General features: G+C 48.4%; 1 protein-coding gene across 4 annotated transcripts; it reads right to left on the bottom strand.

The window, feature by feature from the left end:
- Positions 1-4,478: 4,478 nt before the first annotated feature.
- Gm21586 (predicted gene, 21586) lies at positions 4,479-14,446 on the bottom strand. Of its 4 annotated transcripts, none has more exons than XM_030253069.1 (4): positions 14,169-14,446; positions 13,708-13,774; positions 13,437-13,496; positions 4,479-4,941 (listed from the first exon to the last, which is right to left on the bottom strand). In XM_030253069.1, the coding sequence occupies exons 1-4, from the start codon at positions 14,174-14,176 to the stop codon at positions 4,675-4,677; spliced, it is 402 nt and encodes a 133-aa protein (XP_030108929.1). In that variant the 5' UTR covers positions 14,177-14,446; the 3' UTR covers positions 4,479-4,674. The 4 variants fall into 4 exon arrangements, with proteins under 4 accessions (XP_030108929.1, NP_001257361.1, XP_006537603.3 ...); NM_001270432.1 differs by lacking the exons at positions 4,479-4,941; positions 14,169-14,446 and adding exons at positions 13,158-13,322; positions 14,073-14,157; XM_006537540.4 differs by lacking the exon at positions 4,479-4,941 and adding an exon at positions 13,159-13,322 and having other exon boundaries at positions 14,169-14,210.
- Positions 14,447-16,968: the final 2,522 nt, after the last annotated feature.

Raw genomic sequence — 16,968 nt, 5'->3', positions numbered from 1 at the left:
CTCGGGAAGTCAGTTATCAGCGCCTGTACTCATTACAGAATTGGACCAATGGAAAGATTCCTCAGTAAGACATTTGGTCAACAGCATGTTTAAACCAAAAGTCCAGCAGTGTTCCAACCACAAAGACAGCAGTGTCTTTAAATTGCACAATAAGAGCAAGGAGGGGAAGCCTCCAGTTTGAGTGGGAAGAGATTATAAGCACTGCTGTCCATGGAGGCTCACCAACTCGGCTTGTTGTGGAACTCTGTCCAAGGCTTTGTGTATCTGCAGCTCTTTCTATCCATATTTCACCACCCAGCCTGCTCAGGGCAATGATGCCTGCACAGAGGAGCACTTCCAGCCCGAATCATAAAAACAAACAAACAAACAAACAAACAAACAAACAAAAACAGTAGCTAGTTGTGGTTAGATATTCTTGTAGCTTTATTTGATGTGCATTTATTGATGTGCAGCTAAGGCATGGGGCAAGTGTTTTGCAGCTCATTTCTAGAAACAGTCATTCTTGTCCTCGTCCCATTAATCTGCATTTGTGCTAATTGCTTGATCCCTGTGGATACTGTGATGTTTCTGTAACACTCAGGAATTCTGGAAATCCTTTAGACTATCTTGCCCAGTGAGAATGGCCTCATAAAACCTTTGTATCCCAAAACTGTGAAGAGTCTATTTCATAGTTTCCTCAGCGTTCAGTCTTCACCCTACTAGTCTGATGAACACTCATGCCCACCCTGAGTAGTGTGTTAGGCATCTTCCCATCATTGAGAGAAAATACATTAGCACAAAGGGGAAAAAAGATTCATTTGGACCCATGATTTCAGGCATTTCAGTCCTCAGTCACTTGGCCATGTCGTTCTGGATCTATGATGAAGCAGGTAATAGTGGGTATGGGAGCCGGTGGCAAGAAAAGCTGCCCTCACCTCAAGAAATCCAGAAGGAAAACAGTGAGGGAGCAGAAAGAGCCAAGGACAGAGCTACACCTCCCAAACACATCCCAAGGAGCCAATCGCTTGAGTAGATTCTACCTTCTAAATAAACAATCTTTATACATTCATTTATTCATTGTGAAGTTGCACTTGTACCATGTGGTGGTCAGAGGACAACTTTCAAGAGTTGGTCCTCTCTTTCTGCCATGTGGGTTTCAGGGACGGAACATAGGGAGATCTGGCCCTGCCCTTGCCGATTGTAAAATTGGGTAAATGGGTCAGTGCTGGAGAGCTTGAGCTTGCCCTGGTGCTGTGCGTGTGGGCGAGCTGGGACTAATCACTGATGTGTGAATTAGTCTTGTCTTTAAAACTATATTGTCAATTGTCTTGAGAGCAGGAAGATAGTATTTCTCAAATGTATACACTTGTGCTATGGTTTGAATCTGAAAAGACTCCCAAAAGCTCATGTTGAAGTCTTGATCTTCAATGTGGCTATCTTCCAAGGTGGGCTTTGGTGAAGAGAGTGAATTCTGAGGACTCTCAATGGAATATTCCATTGATGGGTTCATAGTTTAATGGGATATTGAGAGGTAATAGAAACTTAAGAGGTAGGGGTGGGTGGGAGGGATCAGTGGATAAAGGTACTTGCCACTGAGTCTGGTGACCTATCAGATAGCCTGCAGTTGCCCTGTGTCCTGGAGATCTTGCAGCTTTGAATAGGCAGGACCAGCTCCTTCAGTGCCCCAGCAGTTCGTAGATAGGGTAGATGTTGGGGTGGGCCAACTCAAAGTCCTGATCTGGGTCTGGGTGGTAGCTGAGCTGGTCAGCCTGGGTCTCAGACAGGTGGGTGGGAGTGTGGCCAGTTCTCCTGCCCATGCTGCTGTTAATGTGAACTCTATGTTTAGTTTGTAGAACTATTTGTGAACTATTTGTGAGCTTAGAGACTGAAATGCCAGGCTGATAGACTAGCGAGCCTCAGAAATGGACCTGTCTCTGCCTTTCCAGTGCAGAGATTACACGAGTGCCACCATGCCCAGCTTTAAAAATACTTTTATCTTTGAGAATTTCATACTTATACACAAATATGGCACCCACCTTTCTTTACCCCCTCCAGCAAGCTCCCCTCCTAAACGTCATGTCTCTTTTTTTAACTTTATTGATCCCTTGTGAATGCACCCCAATCCTCTCCTCTCCCCATCTCTTTGTATCTTCCCTCCACTCTTATAACCTCCCCCTAAAATAAAATAAAAATAAAGAATAAAAGAACAAAAAAAAACCCAAAAATAAAAAACAAATACAAACCTAAAAACTCTCATTGTGGAAGCTGTAGTGTGTCACAGTGTGTCCCACAGTATACTCTTTTAGACCACATGTCTGTACTTGGAAATGTTCATTGCTGTGTTACTAGTCTGGTTTGAGGCCTCTGGTTCCTGCTACACCATCCATACTGGATCCTTACCAGGACTCCTCGGAAACCCTGTTGTTGCCCTGAGTCATGGAAGTCCTGCAGTTTTGGATCTGCAGGACCGTCTCCTTTAATGCTCCAGCAGTTCATAGATGGAGCAGATGTTGGGGTGGGCCAACTCAACACCCTGGATCTGGGCCTGGGTGGTAGCTGAGCTGATCAGCCCTCAAACTCTCCCACACTCACAGCACCAGGACAGGTCTCCAGCGCTGGGCCACCAGTTCACCCAGTGCTGCAGCCAGCAAGGGACATGAGGGCCATCTCTCCCTCACCTGCACCACCCCACAGCAAGTGAGTAGGAGGCCAGCTCACCCACACTCCTAACATCGTGGCCAACTCTAGTGATGTCACCCAGGTGACGAACAGGGCCTGCTCTCAGGAGTACTATAGCTGGCAAGGGGCAGGGACAGCAATCCTGCTCTCCTAACCTGCCACAGGGCTCACCTGAGTCCCCTCAACCCCCAACTGGGCCATCTCTGCACAGTCCTTGCACATCAACATGGTTCCAGGCAGCAGACCAGACCAGGGACATCCACGTGGCCTTTGGTCATAATGTGAGCCACAGACATAGACACAGGCCCCTGCTGCTGCCTGATCACAGACCCAGACATGGCCCTCAGTGACGGCTCGGGCTGGGGCTTCACCGAGCCTCACTCCATTCTCCTATCTCTCCACCACAGACTTTCACGTTGTAGTAGCTCCAGCGGCAAGCGAGCCATGTGATGGGTGGGCCTCTGGGTGTCTTCGGTCCACCCACATGCTCAGAATGATTCTCTCTCCCCAGCAGCTGCCAACAACTAACAGCTCCTCAGCGAGGGGTGGGGCCTGGAGATCATCTACCCGCATCCACACCAGAGTGTTGGCTGACTTGATCTTGTATAGGTCTTGTGGGGGCAGCCATAGCTGCCATGAGTGAGACGGACACAGCCCAGAAGCCAACATTTCACGATGTTCCTCCCATCCTGCATTCCTTCCCTCTCCTGAGCCTTGGTGGTAGTGGTTGTGGGGGGAATTAATATGATATTCCGCTTAGGTTGGAGCAAGTAGTCTCCCTCCTTACTCTTTTACCAGCGATACATCTCAGCTTTGACTTATTTCCACTCCAAAAAGAAGCTTCTATGGCCAAGGCAAAGAATAGCCCACATCTATAGGTGTAAGCATAAATATTTAGGAAACAAATTTGACAGCATGAATATTTAGCAAAATAACAATAGCTGGTTCTACTCTAGGGACTATGACTCCCATAGACATGAGCTAGGATTACAGCCTCAGACACAAAAGTCCCTCCACAGGGATAATCAAAAAAACATTGTAAAAATGCATGAAATTCTCAAAGATGTAGTTATTTAAAATGTTACAACTTTTTTTTTTTAAATCTGTTTTCCTAAGGATTCTGGTAAGCTGGGCATGGTGACACATGCCTGTAATCCCAGTCTGAGGCAGAAGAATATTGAGTTCAAAGCCAGCCTAAGCTACATAGTGAGACCCTGACTCAAGAAACAAAGATGCTCACAACTCCCTAAAACTCCAGTCACAGGGAATCCAACATCCTCTTCTGGCCTCTGTGTACCAGACACATACATGGTGCAGACAGACATGCAGCCAAAACATGCATACACACAAAAATAAAGGGAGTTTCAAAGTTAAAAGAACAAAAACAGCCAGAAACAAACATAGGCACTAGAAATGCTCATTATTGTAGCTTGAAATGACCCCCCCTCCCCCCGTAGACTCATGTCTATTGCTCTCCAACTGGTGGACTGCTTGAGAACACTATGGAACCTTTAGGAAGTTCCTAAAGACATCCAGAACCTTGCTGGAGGATGTAGGTGACTGGGGGTGGTCTTTGCTGTTTTATAACCTGGCCCTGCTTCCTTTGCTCCCTCTGGGTTTCATGTGTGGGAATGAAATGTGATCAGCCAGCCTCCCGATGCCAGGCCTATCTTACACTCCTGCCGCCACCATGCCTCTCCTGTTGTGCTGGGCTGTATCCCCTCTGGGAATGTAAGCCCAAATAAACCCATTTCCTCCTCCTCCTCCTCCTCCTCCTCCTCCTCCTCCTCCTCCTCCTCCTCCTCCTCCTCCTTCTCCTCCTCCTCCTTCTCCTCCCCCTTCTCCTTCTTCTTCTGGTGTTTTATCTCAGCAACAGAAAAGTAACTAATGTGATCATGTTGCCAAATTGCATTGTAAATATAAATGTTAAAACCCATAGACCTGAGCTCTCTCGACCTTGATCAAAGCAGCTGCTTTTTGCAGAAGACACAAGTCAAAGTGGAGGTGCACAACTGGTCACAGTGCTGAAGAGACCGGACGCTCAGAACTAAACGGAACATCTGTATTCACACCCCAGCACCAGGGCTCAGGAGCTTTGCAGAAGAAGAGATGGAAGGAATATAACCTGGAGAATGGGCGAGGTGAGGTGAAGTCCTGTCTTCTGGACATGGCATGGCTCACAGTGATGAGCGCCACCTGCACAAGATCAAGCCGGCCTGGCATAGATAGGGTTGATGATCTCCAGGCCCCACCCCTCACTGAGGAGCTATTGGCTGTTAATAGCTGCAGGGGAAGGGAAGTTCATTAGTTTTTGAGGCTGTGGCCATTGTTAGGTTTCTCACACTCTATAGGATGCCCACACTCATGTGCATATAGGCGGCACTAACTGGACTTAGTGGGCTACCAAAAAAAAAAAAAAAAAAAAAAAGACATGAAGTTAGAAGAGGACATACTAGCATGTGCCCTCCCCCCAGTCTTGAGCAGGCTGGCTCAGACTTGGTTTGCCACAGTTGCTAGCCCATCTAGGGTGGAGTCTTCCGACCTAGGTAAAGTCTATTGTCCTGCCACATTTGCGGTTTCCTCCAAGATGCCACTACCTGCTGAAAGCAGGGATCCTGACAAAGCAGCGAGATCCTGGTGTGGTGGGGGATGGGTCCCCCCACCCCCTTTATAAGCTCTGACTCACAAGTAAACATTGGCCTTGATCAGAGAACTTTGTCTTGGCTTGTTATTTCTCTCACTGTCTTTCCCATCCAACCCCAGCTTTCCTTTCAGGAACCCAGTAACCCGTAGCTGCTGGCGACTACACTGGGGGGTGGGGATAAAGGAGGAGTTAGAGGGAAAATTGAAAATGAGTATTGTCATATTTCATGTGTGAAATTCTCAAGAATGAAGAAAAACTATACCCAAAAACTTAGAGATTATAAAAGAAAGAAAATCGTAGCGTGTATAACACGACTAGGAATGTCTGATTAGTGGGAGTGGCCCAGAGTAGGTGGTATTAATAATGCATGAGCCTCAGCTGCCATTCAGACCAATCAGGACGATAGCATCAGAGTCCATTGGACATGGTGCTTGCACACCTGTGATCCCAGCACGGCCATCATGAACTAGAGACCAGCATACATAGCAAGACCTTTTCTTAAAACAGAACAAAAACAAACAAACAAACAAACAAACAAAAACATCAATGTGACTCAGCCTGCATGCCATCTTGGTAGAGTCCTGGGCAAAGGTTACATGAAAGGAGCCTGAACAGGACCTGTGCAGCCCTTGTGCTAAAACACGTGACGCCTTCTCCAGAGAAGTGTGTGTGGATGACGTCCTCCAGCCTATCTGTGTGAAGACATTGCTGTATGTGCCTTCAGCAGTGTATGATGATTTACACTGGGGGTCCCTCTGACCCAGCATTCAGCAGTGAGCTTCTCTAGAGGCTCAGCCAAGTAGGGCTCCTCCTCTACAAAAGAAAGCCTTGCTGGCGGCCTACTCACCAGCTACTCCAAGGTCTTCTGGAATTCTCCCTTCACCATTTCAGCCACTTGGAAATTCTCACTCTTGGGAGCAGCTCCCTTCCTCCCCTCTGCCAGCGCAAGGTGACTGTCACCAGATTTCCCAGGTGGGTTTCCACCTCCTTCCCCTCCCCCTTCGCCTCTGCCATAATCCATGCCATTTACTCCCTATCTTGCTAGAACAATCCTTGTAAAAATGTTTAAATCAATAGTCGGTGACCTTAACAAAGAAAAGTGAAAAGGAATGTACAAGGTGGACTTTAGGAATTCGTCAATATTGGTCCCTCAACTGTAGGAAAAAAAAGTGTGACATAAGATGTAATAATAAAGAAAACTGCCAGGGTCTAGAAAGGGTTACGGGAACTTCGTATTTTCCAATAAGTTTTTCTGAAAATCTTAAGCGCTTTTTTAAAAACTTAAAACATAATACAATTTTCTTTTTTTTACAAACTATAATCATCCATTATAGTTCAGCTTGTTCAGGCAAAGGCAAAGTAAGATGGTGTAGTAGTTTGAATATGTTTGGCCCAGGGATGGCCTTTTTGGAGTAGGTGTGGCCTTGTTGGAGGAAATGTGTCACTGTAGTTGTGGGCTTTAAGACCCTCATCCTAGCTGCCTGGAAGCCAGTCTAACAGCCTTCAGATGAAGATGTAGAACTATCAGCTCCTCCTGCACCATGCCTGCCTGGATGCTGACATGTTCCAGCCTTGATGATAATGGACTGAACCTCTGAACCTGTAAGCCAGTCCCAATTAAATGTTGTCCTTATAAGAGTTGCTTTGGTCATGGTGTCTGTTCACAGCAGTAAAACCCTAATTAAGACAGATGGCAATGGAGAGGTATGTTAAAGGGTGGCCTTTGATAGGTAAGATCCTCAGGCTATGAGAACTTAGCGGCCAACTCTTTTACACAAAGCACATGGAGAATTTGAGAGGGTGAATAGAACAGAGGCCCTAGAGTCAGGGATTTCTTATAAGCTGCAATTTTTGAATAGGAACAGGGAATTTCTGCCCCTGCTCAGGTGTCTCAGTTGCTTTCTGTCAAAAGACTGTCATGCCAAGACTTCACAAAGCTAGGAAATGAACAGGCACACATTCACTCCTGTGCCCTGCATATCTTATGACCTCCCTTCTAGGATGCAGTGGGGGCAGGGAGTGAAGGTTAAGAATTTGGGGGGTGGACAGGAGAGATGGCTCAGTGATTAAAAGCAGGAACTGCTCTTCCAGAGGTCCTGAGTACCCAGCAACCACATGGCGGTTCACAACAATCTGTAATGGGGTCTGATGCTCTCTTCTGGTGTGTGTCTGAAGACAGTGCCAGTGCACTCATGAATAAGGAAAGAAAAGAAAAGGAAAGGAAAGGAAAGGAAAGGAAAGGAAAGAAAAGAAAAGAAAAGAAAAGAAAAGAAAAGAACAGAGGAGAGGAGAGGAGAGGAGAGGAGAGGAGAGGAGAAGAGAAGAGAAGAGAAGAGAAGAGAAGAGAAGAGAAGAGAAGAGAAGAGAAGAGAAGAGAAGAGAAGAGAAGAGAAGAGAAGAGAAGAAGAGGAGAGGAGAGGAGAGGAGAGGAGAGGAGAGGAGAGGAGAGGAGAGGAGAGGAGAGGAGAGGAGAGGAGAGGAGAGGAGAGGAGAAGAGAAGAGAAGAGAAGAGAAGAGAAGAGAAGAGAAGAGAAGAGAAGAGAAGAGAAGAGAAGAGAAGAGAAAAGAAAAGAAAAGAAAGAGAAGACTTATTTAAAAAAAGAATTTGTGGAGAAGACTCTGCCTCCTTAAGATCATCCACTGGCTCTTCAATCTTTCTGCTTCATCTTCCACACAGATCCCTAAGCGTTGGCAGGAGGTATCTTAATAAAGACATCCACTTAAGGCTGAGTGCTCCAGAGTCTCCCTCTTCCCTCCACCTTGTCCAGTTGTGGATGATGAGGACTGAGTAGCACCATGAATTTATGTGTAACAATATGTGGGCAGAGAAGATCTGGAAGAAGCTGGGGAAGAGGGAAGTATGACCAAAATATATTCTATGGAAAAAAGTATAAAATAAACATGAATTCATGAGGACCAATTGCCCTGTTTTGCCATGAAATAGAAGCCGGATAACAGCCTGGAGTGGGGCATAGGAAGAACCAACTCCATCTTAACCCAGAAAGTGTGCACATTCATTCGGTTTCCCGCCAGAGCCCATCAGTTCCCCTCATTCAGGTCCCCCCTGTAATCTCCTAGCTCTGTGGCTCTCTGCCTAGCTCCCACTGGGCAGAGAGGATGCCTGTCAGAAGACCTCCTTGATCTTTGGGGTGCTTCAGGAAACACCTGGGAGTGTGTTAGTTCAGTGAGCCTGGGCCTTGTGTTTCTCTGCTTTGAGGATCAACTAAGGGTTGGTCTTCCGTCCTTTAGGCACAGAATTACCCTGGAGGGGAAGATGATACACACATCCATACTCTCTCCCACCTGGGGTTTCTGTATCCTGCTAGCAGCGGACACATTGTGCTAACCAGCAGGGTCCTATGAGAGGAAGCAACTCCCATGACCACTTCCTCTTGACTTGATGGGATGGTGATAGATCCAGAGTTTCTTTATGAACCAGAGGTATCCACCCACACACCCCCAAACCGCTCCACCCCACCCCCTACCCCTCATACCACATCACAAAGAAGCCCCAGCTTCCTGCCCTTGCTTCAGCTCTCCTCTGAGGTAGGCTAGCAAAATACAGCAGACATGCTGCCTTCTGAGGAATACTGGATGGCCAACAGGAATCCATCCCATGTAATCAAGACTGTCCCTTTCCTTTTCCTTCCCCTTCCCAATTTTGAAGCCCTGGCTCACATCCATGTCCTTGCCAATCCAGTGCTGCTAGGAGAAGACTTACTCCCATGGGGTTAGAATGAGGGTCTCATTTCCCACCCCCACAGTGTACACTTCTTCCAACAAGGTCAATCCTACTCCAACAAGGCCACACCTCCTAATAGTGCCACTCCCTGGGCCAAGCATTCAAATCATCACAAGTAGTTAGATAACAAATTATATCACCATTACTTTGGGATTCTTGGGTGAGCTAGTGTCCACCATTTTGTGCTGATTCAGACCCCTGGATATATCCACTGTCACTCATCTTGGATCTGTCAGGTATCAGTGCTATTTGTTTAAGTATAAGCTGGCCCATCTGGCCCTCTGTTCTCAGTAGCACACTCCTTTGTTTTCTAACTCTATGGACAATGTAACTGAAGTACCCAGGTGCCTTTTACTACATTTTCCTACCGAGTCTGTGGTCAAATCATTATCTAAACTATTGCTGTCTGTTTCTCTGCCCGGTGTCTTTCAGTTTGGGGTGCTCCCCCTACTTTCTATTTGATAATTTTTTTGTGGGTCTTCCCACATAAAATGAGCTGGGTGTATTCCTTAAATCCTAGTACTCAGGAGACAGGGGCAGGTGGATCTCTGTGAGTGTGAAGCTAGCCTGGGCTACATAGAGAGTTCCAGGAAAACCAGGGCTATATAGAGAGACTATGTCTCAAAAAGAAAAAAAAGAAAGAAAAGAAAAGAAAAGAAAAAAAATTAAAAAAATATATGAAAAGTCATGCTCTCCCAGGAGGAAGCATCCCTGCTACCGTCCTTCCTTTCATGGGGTATTTTCATCAGGAAAAGCGTCTTTGCCTCCAAGCCTGATGGCCTAGTTTGATCTCTGGAACCCACATGGCAGGGGAGAGAAGCCACCTCTGCAGACTGTTGTCAGGCAGTGGGAGTGGGGAAATAATGGGGCTGGGAGAAAACCTGCCCGCCCGAGCTCTGGGGCTCTGGGTGGATGGACTCAGAGACTACTGTGCACTCTCCACGCCCCTAGGGTGAGCATCAGGTTGTGGGAAGCCACGGAATCCCAGTCCTCCGGGGATGGAGAGGGAGCAGTCCGGGTCCCTGAGCTTCATGGAGTCCAGGGATGACAGGTTCTAGGTCTTGGCCATCGCAGGACATTGCTGGACATGGAGGAAGAGCTGAGAATGGGTGGAGACCCCAGGGGCGGCTCAGTCAGCCCCAGGGCTGAAGGGAGAAGGGGGAAGGGGAAAAAGGGGCTCTGGGTGGTTTCCACTCGGGCGAGAGTCCTTGGTCTGGTGGTGTCTGCTGGAAATGCTGGGAGGCCTTCTATCGGAAGATTAGACGCAGCTCTTTAAGGGAAGGCCTAGTCCATCATTCAAGCACAGTGGGTCTTGATGAGCAGAGACGGTTCATGGTTTTAGAGCTTTATTGTAGAAAGGCAGAGAGAAAGAGAAGGTAGAAAAAGAGAGGCCGGCCATGGCCACGTGGAGAGAAGGGGGAAGGGAGGAAGAGAAGGAGAACTAGAGATGAGAATAAGAGAGGTGTGAGCTTAAGAGAGAGAGGAGGGGCCAAGCAGCCCCTTTTATAGTGGGATGGGCTATCTCGCATTTGCAGGGTAGTTGCGGGGAGGAGCATACCTGGCTATAGTCAGGTAACTGTGGGGTGGAGTCTAGCCAGAATGCCAGGAGCTTGTGACATTGTCTGCGTGACTGATAGTCACAGGATTATGGAGTTGGGGGCTCCATGGTGTCAGCACCTACGTCTGAGAACATGACTCACTGTTCCATCCCTTGTAGAGTTTTCTACTGAGCCTCCGTGGTAAGCTTGGCTCAACCAGAACACAGGCTGCCTTTCACGTTCCCACAGATTGTCGTCTGGCTTTTACTGGTACACTGCTGGTGTGTGTGCTCCTGTACTCCCAGTAGGTAAATAAAATGTAATTTAAAAAAAAATCTCAAATTCCCACATAAAATGGGATTCTTCCTGCTTCCTTAAAATTTTAGTGTTACCAGGGACACAGAGGAGGGGCTTAAAGCTGGTCAGGATTCGGGTTCCACCCTCAGTGACCTTCAGACCTGCTCCTTTCCAGTTAGTTACACAACAGCACTGCTCACAACAACCAATGGGCTCATCCTATACAGCCATTAAAGAGGACAAGATAAGATGTGCTGTATGTATATGTACAATGAGGCTTTATTCAGCCATGAGGGAGACTGAAACACTACCATCTGCAGGGAAATGAATGGAACTGGAGTTCATACCAAGTGGCATGAGCCAGACCCAGAAAGACAATCATTAAAGGTTTCCTTTCATAAGTGGAGCTCGCACATGCCTATATGGCATGAAAATATAGGCAAAACTACTTTGCAAGAGGAAAGAAACTATCAGGAAGGGGTAAGAGTGACACACAGGGGGGTAATAGGGAATGGATATGGACAACAAACTTGAACAAAAAATGTCATTGAGACGCATGGCTTTGTACAATGAACATGTGCTGATAAACAAAGGAGCCAATGCCATCTTTAGTCCCCGCAATAGCTACTTATATCAACTTCTGTATTTAACCCAATAGCTTCCCCACCTCTTGAAAAAATTCTTGTAGTGTATTGGCACACTCTACTAACCTATAAACTAAGACTATGGGGAGAAGGCTCAGTTGGTAAAGAGCTTGGTGTGACTGAGGGCCTGAGTTCCATTCTCAGCAGCTGTGTAAGGTGTGGTGTTGGGAAGTGGGGACAGATAGTCTAGCTGAATCAGCAAGCTCCAAGTTCAGTGAGAGACCTTGTCACAAAAAATAAGGAAGACAGCTGATACTGACCTCTGCATTTATATACATGAGCATGTTCTCTCTCTCTCTCTCTCTCTCTCTCTCTCTCTCTCTCTCTCTCTCTCACACACACACACACACACACACACACACAGTGAGGTAGGGAAGCATAGGAAATAGTTTAGCAAACGGAGACTCTACTTGGCTTGGGGGATACACAGACCCGTCTTCTATTAACATGCTCAGCAGCTGTCTTAGTTAGGGTTTTACTGCTGTGAACAGACACCATGACCAATGCAAGTCTTATAAAAGACAACATTTAACTGGGGCTGGCTTACAGGTTCAGAGGTTCATCCATTATCACCAAGGCAAGAACATGGCAGCATCCAGACAGGCATGGTTCAGAAGGAGCTCTGAGGGTTCTACATCTTCATTTGAAGGCTGCTAGCAGAATACTGACTTCCAGGCAGCTAGGATGAGGGTCTTATAGCCCACACCCACAGTGACACACCTACTCCAACAGGACCACACCTTCTAATAGTGCCACTCCCTGGGCCAAGCATATACAAACCATCACAGCAGCCTAGGACTCACACCTGCATGTATCATGCACACATCTGAGCACCTAGCAACATGCTAGCAACCGAGACCCTCCCCACCTGCATCAAGTTGCCTGCACAAATTTCTCTCCAAACTGCTAGTTCTTGCTGATACCAAGGACTTTTAAAACGGTGATGGGGCTGTCAGGATGGCCATGGTGCCAAGCCTGAAACCCTGAATTCCATCCCGGGAAGCCATATGGATGAAAAACCCTCACAAAGGGTCATACCCTCTGATCTCTGCATGCACATGCATTGTGGTGGGCACACACACATTACAAACACACATACACACACACACACACACTTAAAAAATTAAATACAAAAACAAACAAAAAATTGGGATCAGACTGGGGGAGCCAGTTTGGGGTTTTAACTATAGGAAGGACCTTGGACCCTCGACCCTTGTCACTCTCCTGGGGTACACTGCTGGAGACAGCTTCTAGAAACTGGTCCTTCCTCTCACTGACAGCAGACTCCTCAACTTTGGCTAAAATGTTTTATATCCACTCCCAGGAAAAGAGGATTCTCCAGACATCTGGCAAAGTTATGGCTAGAGTTAGGTGGTAACAGCTGAAGTTGTGGGAACACTGATAGGTGGGGGAAAGATGTGGCCTACTCTCAGTGTGGGTGCTTTTGGGGAGGGCGTGGCAGAGAGCCAGTCACTGATAGTAATTACAAGCCTGACCCTTAGGAGCAATGGAGTCCTACACATGCAAAGGCTTCCTACCAGGGAGGGATGCCCTGTGGGTTAAGAAACAGCAGGTGTGGAGTGGGATTCCCAGCACCAATGGCGTCTGCGGTGGTAAAGTCAGGGAGGCAGTGGGCGTGACTTTAAATCTTTAATGCACCGGCTGTCTGTGCAGCAGCGGTGGGGGTGCGACAGAGGAGACCACGACCCGAGCGCTGGGGAGCAGGCCTCAGGCCGCTCGACAAACAGCTCATTAGGCCCCGCAGAGGCTCCAGCTTCTGCTCCCGGGGGTGCGCCGAGCTGTAGGGCGACCCGACAATGACATGAGGCGGGGCAGGGGCGCCTGGACTCCCCCACATCCGTCCACCGACACTGAACCTCGTTCATGCCCCCACGAGATCGCAGCCCCCTCACCTCCGCTCCCTGCGCCACATTCGCAACCGAGGAAAAAAGTAGAAGCAGCCCCAGTAGATCCTGCAAAGACAAGGCAGAGCCGGACCGGGAGGGGCGGGGCTGACCCACAGACCCCACCTCTGGAACCGAGCCCTCCAGAAAGCCCCGCCCCCAAGGGCTGGACAGCAGCAGCCCACGCCCCTCGAGGGCCCGCTCCGCCCGCCCCGGGACGTTCACCTTCCCCCCACCCCCGGCCTCACATCCCTCCTCCGCATCTCCCGCCTCAACTCACTCCTCCTCCGCTTCCAGCGCCACCTCGTATCTCCTCAATCGCGACATGTCCAGGCTCTGAACGGTTCCTGTGGAACAGCATGATAGGAACACTTATTCCCGAAGTCGCAAGTCCCCTTCGCCATCATTTCCAGGACGAGTCTGAATAGTCCTCAGGTACACTGAGGCAGGTGGCCCCCACCCCCGGAAGCCAATTGTCACATCGGGACAGGATGGGATGGATGCTATGGAAATCACTAGAAGTTAAAGCGTTAGGAGGAGGGTTATCTAGGGACCCGAACTTGGAGTCACCAAAGAGGGAGGTCTAGCGGCAGGGGAGCTGGGACATTTAGGCCCTGGATGGAGATTTTGAGGGGCTGGAGTCACCTGAAGGGGGGCTCAGGGGTCGGCACAGCCTAAACTCCCCGCCCTCCCTGGCTCAGCCCGGGAAACGGACCGTTAACAATTACATCACAGGGATACCTTCGCATTCTATGTGTGGGGCTTGCATATCACCCGGAAGGGGAGGAACCAGGTTTTCGTCAGAGGAGGTGGGATCAAAATGTAACGTTAAAAAGTGGCACTGTATTTTTTGTTGCTTAAGGGGCATAGTCTGTGTTTATTAAGATGCCAGACACGCAGGACCCTCTTTTCTGGGATGGAGCCAGATTTTAGAGTTAGGCAGGTTGGTAGACTGTGACCTTGACTGGAGACAGCAGTAAAAGTGCTTTGGGAATCATCTTCACTGTGCCTCTACCCAGTGCCCCCACTTGCCTGACTTTTACCTTGCCAATTGTTTTTCTTCCTTGTCCAGTTCTTGAATGACCTCAGACCAGATTGAATGACCTCAGACCAGAAGGAATAGGCCAGCAGCGAGAACACAGCCTAGAGCAGGCTAAGGTATGGAAATGTCTTAGCTCAGTGGCCTAATTTTTTTTTCATGTACAGACACCTAGAGTGGAACAATTGTGAAGACACCTCTTAAACCTATGAAGCCTGAGGCTAACTTTGGGGTGGAGCTGTCGGAAATGAATGCAGTAAGCTGGTTAGCAAGATTTTTCATCGGGTGGATTCCCCATTGCCTTCCTGGTTTGAGGGGGAGGGTCCCTTTCAAACTTTTTTTTTTTTTTTTTTTTTTGTATATGAGTACATTGTAGCTGACACACCAGAAGAGGGCATCAGATCCCATTACAAATGGTTGTGAACCACCATGTGGTTGCTGGGAATTGAACTCAGGACCTCTGGAAGAGCAGTCAATGCTCTTAACCGCTGAGCCATCTCTCCAGCTCCCTTTTAAACTTCTTAGTAGCAGCATTAATTCTTGCTTGGTTTCAGTTCTGACAACCACAGCAGTCAGGAGTTTGAGTAAGAGGTATGGTGGGAAAGATGGCTTAGCTTCTTGTAGAGGGCCAGAATTTGGTTCCCAGCACCCACATTGGTTGCTCACAACCACCTGTAACTCTAGCTCCAAGAGGAGCTGACACCCACCTCTGGCTGCCAAGGGCACTAGCCCTCATGTGCATGTACCCCCTCATAATTAAAAATAAAATATATTTTCTTTAAAAATTGCCATTCTCAAGGTTGGGAGTCAGGGTGAAGAGTAACATCCCTCTGCCTTCACATTCCTGCTGTGACAGACTGCTGTGAGCTAAAAGTAGACCCCTTTCTCTCTTAACTCACTCTGTCAGTGTTTTATGACAGCAACAGAAAAGAGACCTAGATACCTGCCTCTTCCCTATGGTTCTGAGATCTGTGAGGGTTGGAGGAGGAGGGAAGATACGGCCCCTCATATTCTGGGGGCACAATCACAGGGGCGGGGCAAGGGTAGAGGAAGTCACTTCTCAGATTCCACCAAGGACTGCGCAGACTCACTGCTGGGCCTGCCTAGCCATCCTCTGAACTCCACTCCTGCGGAGCAGACTGGCAAAGTCAAAAGAAAGCTCTTTAAAAGACAGATCTCAGCCCTGTGCCTTGCATTTCTGATTGCCAAGATTCTGCCCTCCTGGCCTGGCCATTCCCACCCTTCTGCATTTCATCCATTTTCTGTGTTCCAGAGCTCTCAGGAATATCAAGGATGAAAACAGCCCCAAGCATCCCTTTCTCCCATGCTCTCCCTTCCTTGAGGATTGAGGGAGTTTTGAGGAGAGATGTTGGTCAGTTCACAGAGAAGTGAGGGAAGGAGGGAGGAGAGACCTGGGAAGTGGGTTCAGGATGCAACTTGTCTGAGTCTACTGAGAAAATTATATAAAAATTACATAAGTGGACTTATTACTAGAAATAGAAAGGGTCAGTGGAAGCCTGGGTTTGCTGTGAGCCACGTCCCCAAGGCTGCCCTTGCCCAGGACATAAGGTGTCTTGTCCTGTACTGCACTTATATGGCAGTTGAGAGGTCCAAGAAGGGAAGCCACTATGAATTTTATACTGAGGTGATGGGATCTGCCATGCCATAGCATGGGAGGCTTTCCTGGTTCTGGTCTGCTTGTCTCAAGATAACTCCTTGCTAGCATGTCCTGTGGCTGTGCTTGGGAACAAGTGAGAGGGTGAGTGAGAATCCATAATCCAAGGGCATGTGGAGAAGACGACTCCAGAAAGCTCAGAGTGGGAGTCGCTTAGGAAGCCTACTATGGGATACTAGGCCCACTGTGGGATGCCAGGCCTACTGTGGGACACTGGGCCTACTGTGAGATGCCAGGCCTATTGTGGGATTCTAGGCCTACTGTGAGATGCCAGGCCTTCTGTGGGACACTGGGTCTACTGTGGGACACTGGACCTACTGTGGGATGCCAGGCCTCCTGTGAGACACTGGGCCTACTGTGGGACACTGGGCCTACTGTGGGATGCTAGGCCTACTGTGGGATGCCAGGCCTACTGTGGGACACTGGGCCTACTGTGAGATGCCAGGCCTACAGTGGGATTCTAGGCCTACTGTGAGATGCCAGGCCTTCTGTGGGACACTGGGTCTACTGTGGGACACTGGGCCTACTGTGGGATGCCAGGCCTCCTATGAGACACTGGGCCTACTGTGGGATGCTAGACCTACTGTGGGACGCTAGGCCTACTGTGAGATGCCAGGCCTTCTGTGAGATGCCAGGCCTATTGTGGGACACTGGGCCTACTGTGAGATGTCAGGCCTACTGTGGGATTCTAGGCTGTTTTTTGTTTCTCAGACTTGGGATATATAATCTGATGGACTTAACTGTGGTCTGCATTTTTCAGACTCTCTCATCCCACTGACTACCTTCGTTCCTCTTCTATTATTTCTTTTACCTTTCTAAAAGTGATC

Source organism: Mus musculus, chromosome 4, assembly GCF_000001635.26.
Source record: "Mus musculus strain C57BL/6J chromosome 4, GRCm38.p6 C57BL/6J".
NCBI lineage: Eukaryota > Metazoa > Chordata > Mammalia > Rodentia > Muridae > Mus > Mus musculus.
Note: the sequence above shows the minus strand (reverse complement) of the source record. Positions and strands in the feature narration are given on the sequence as shown.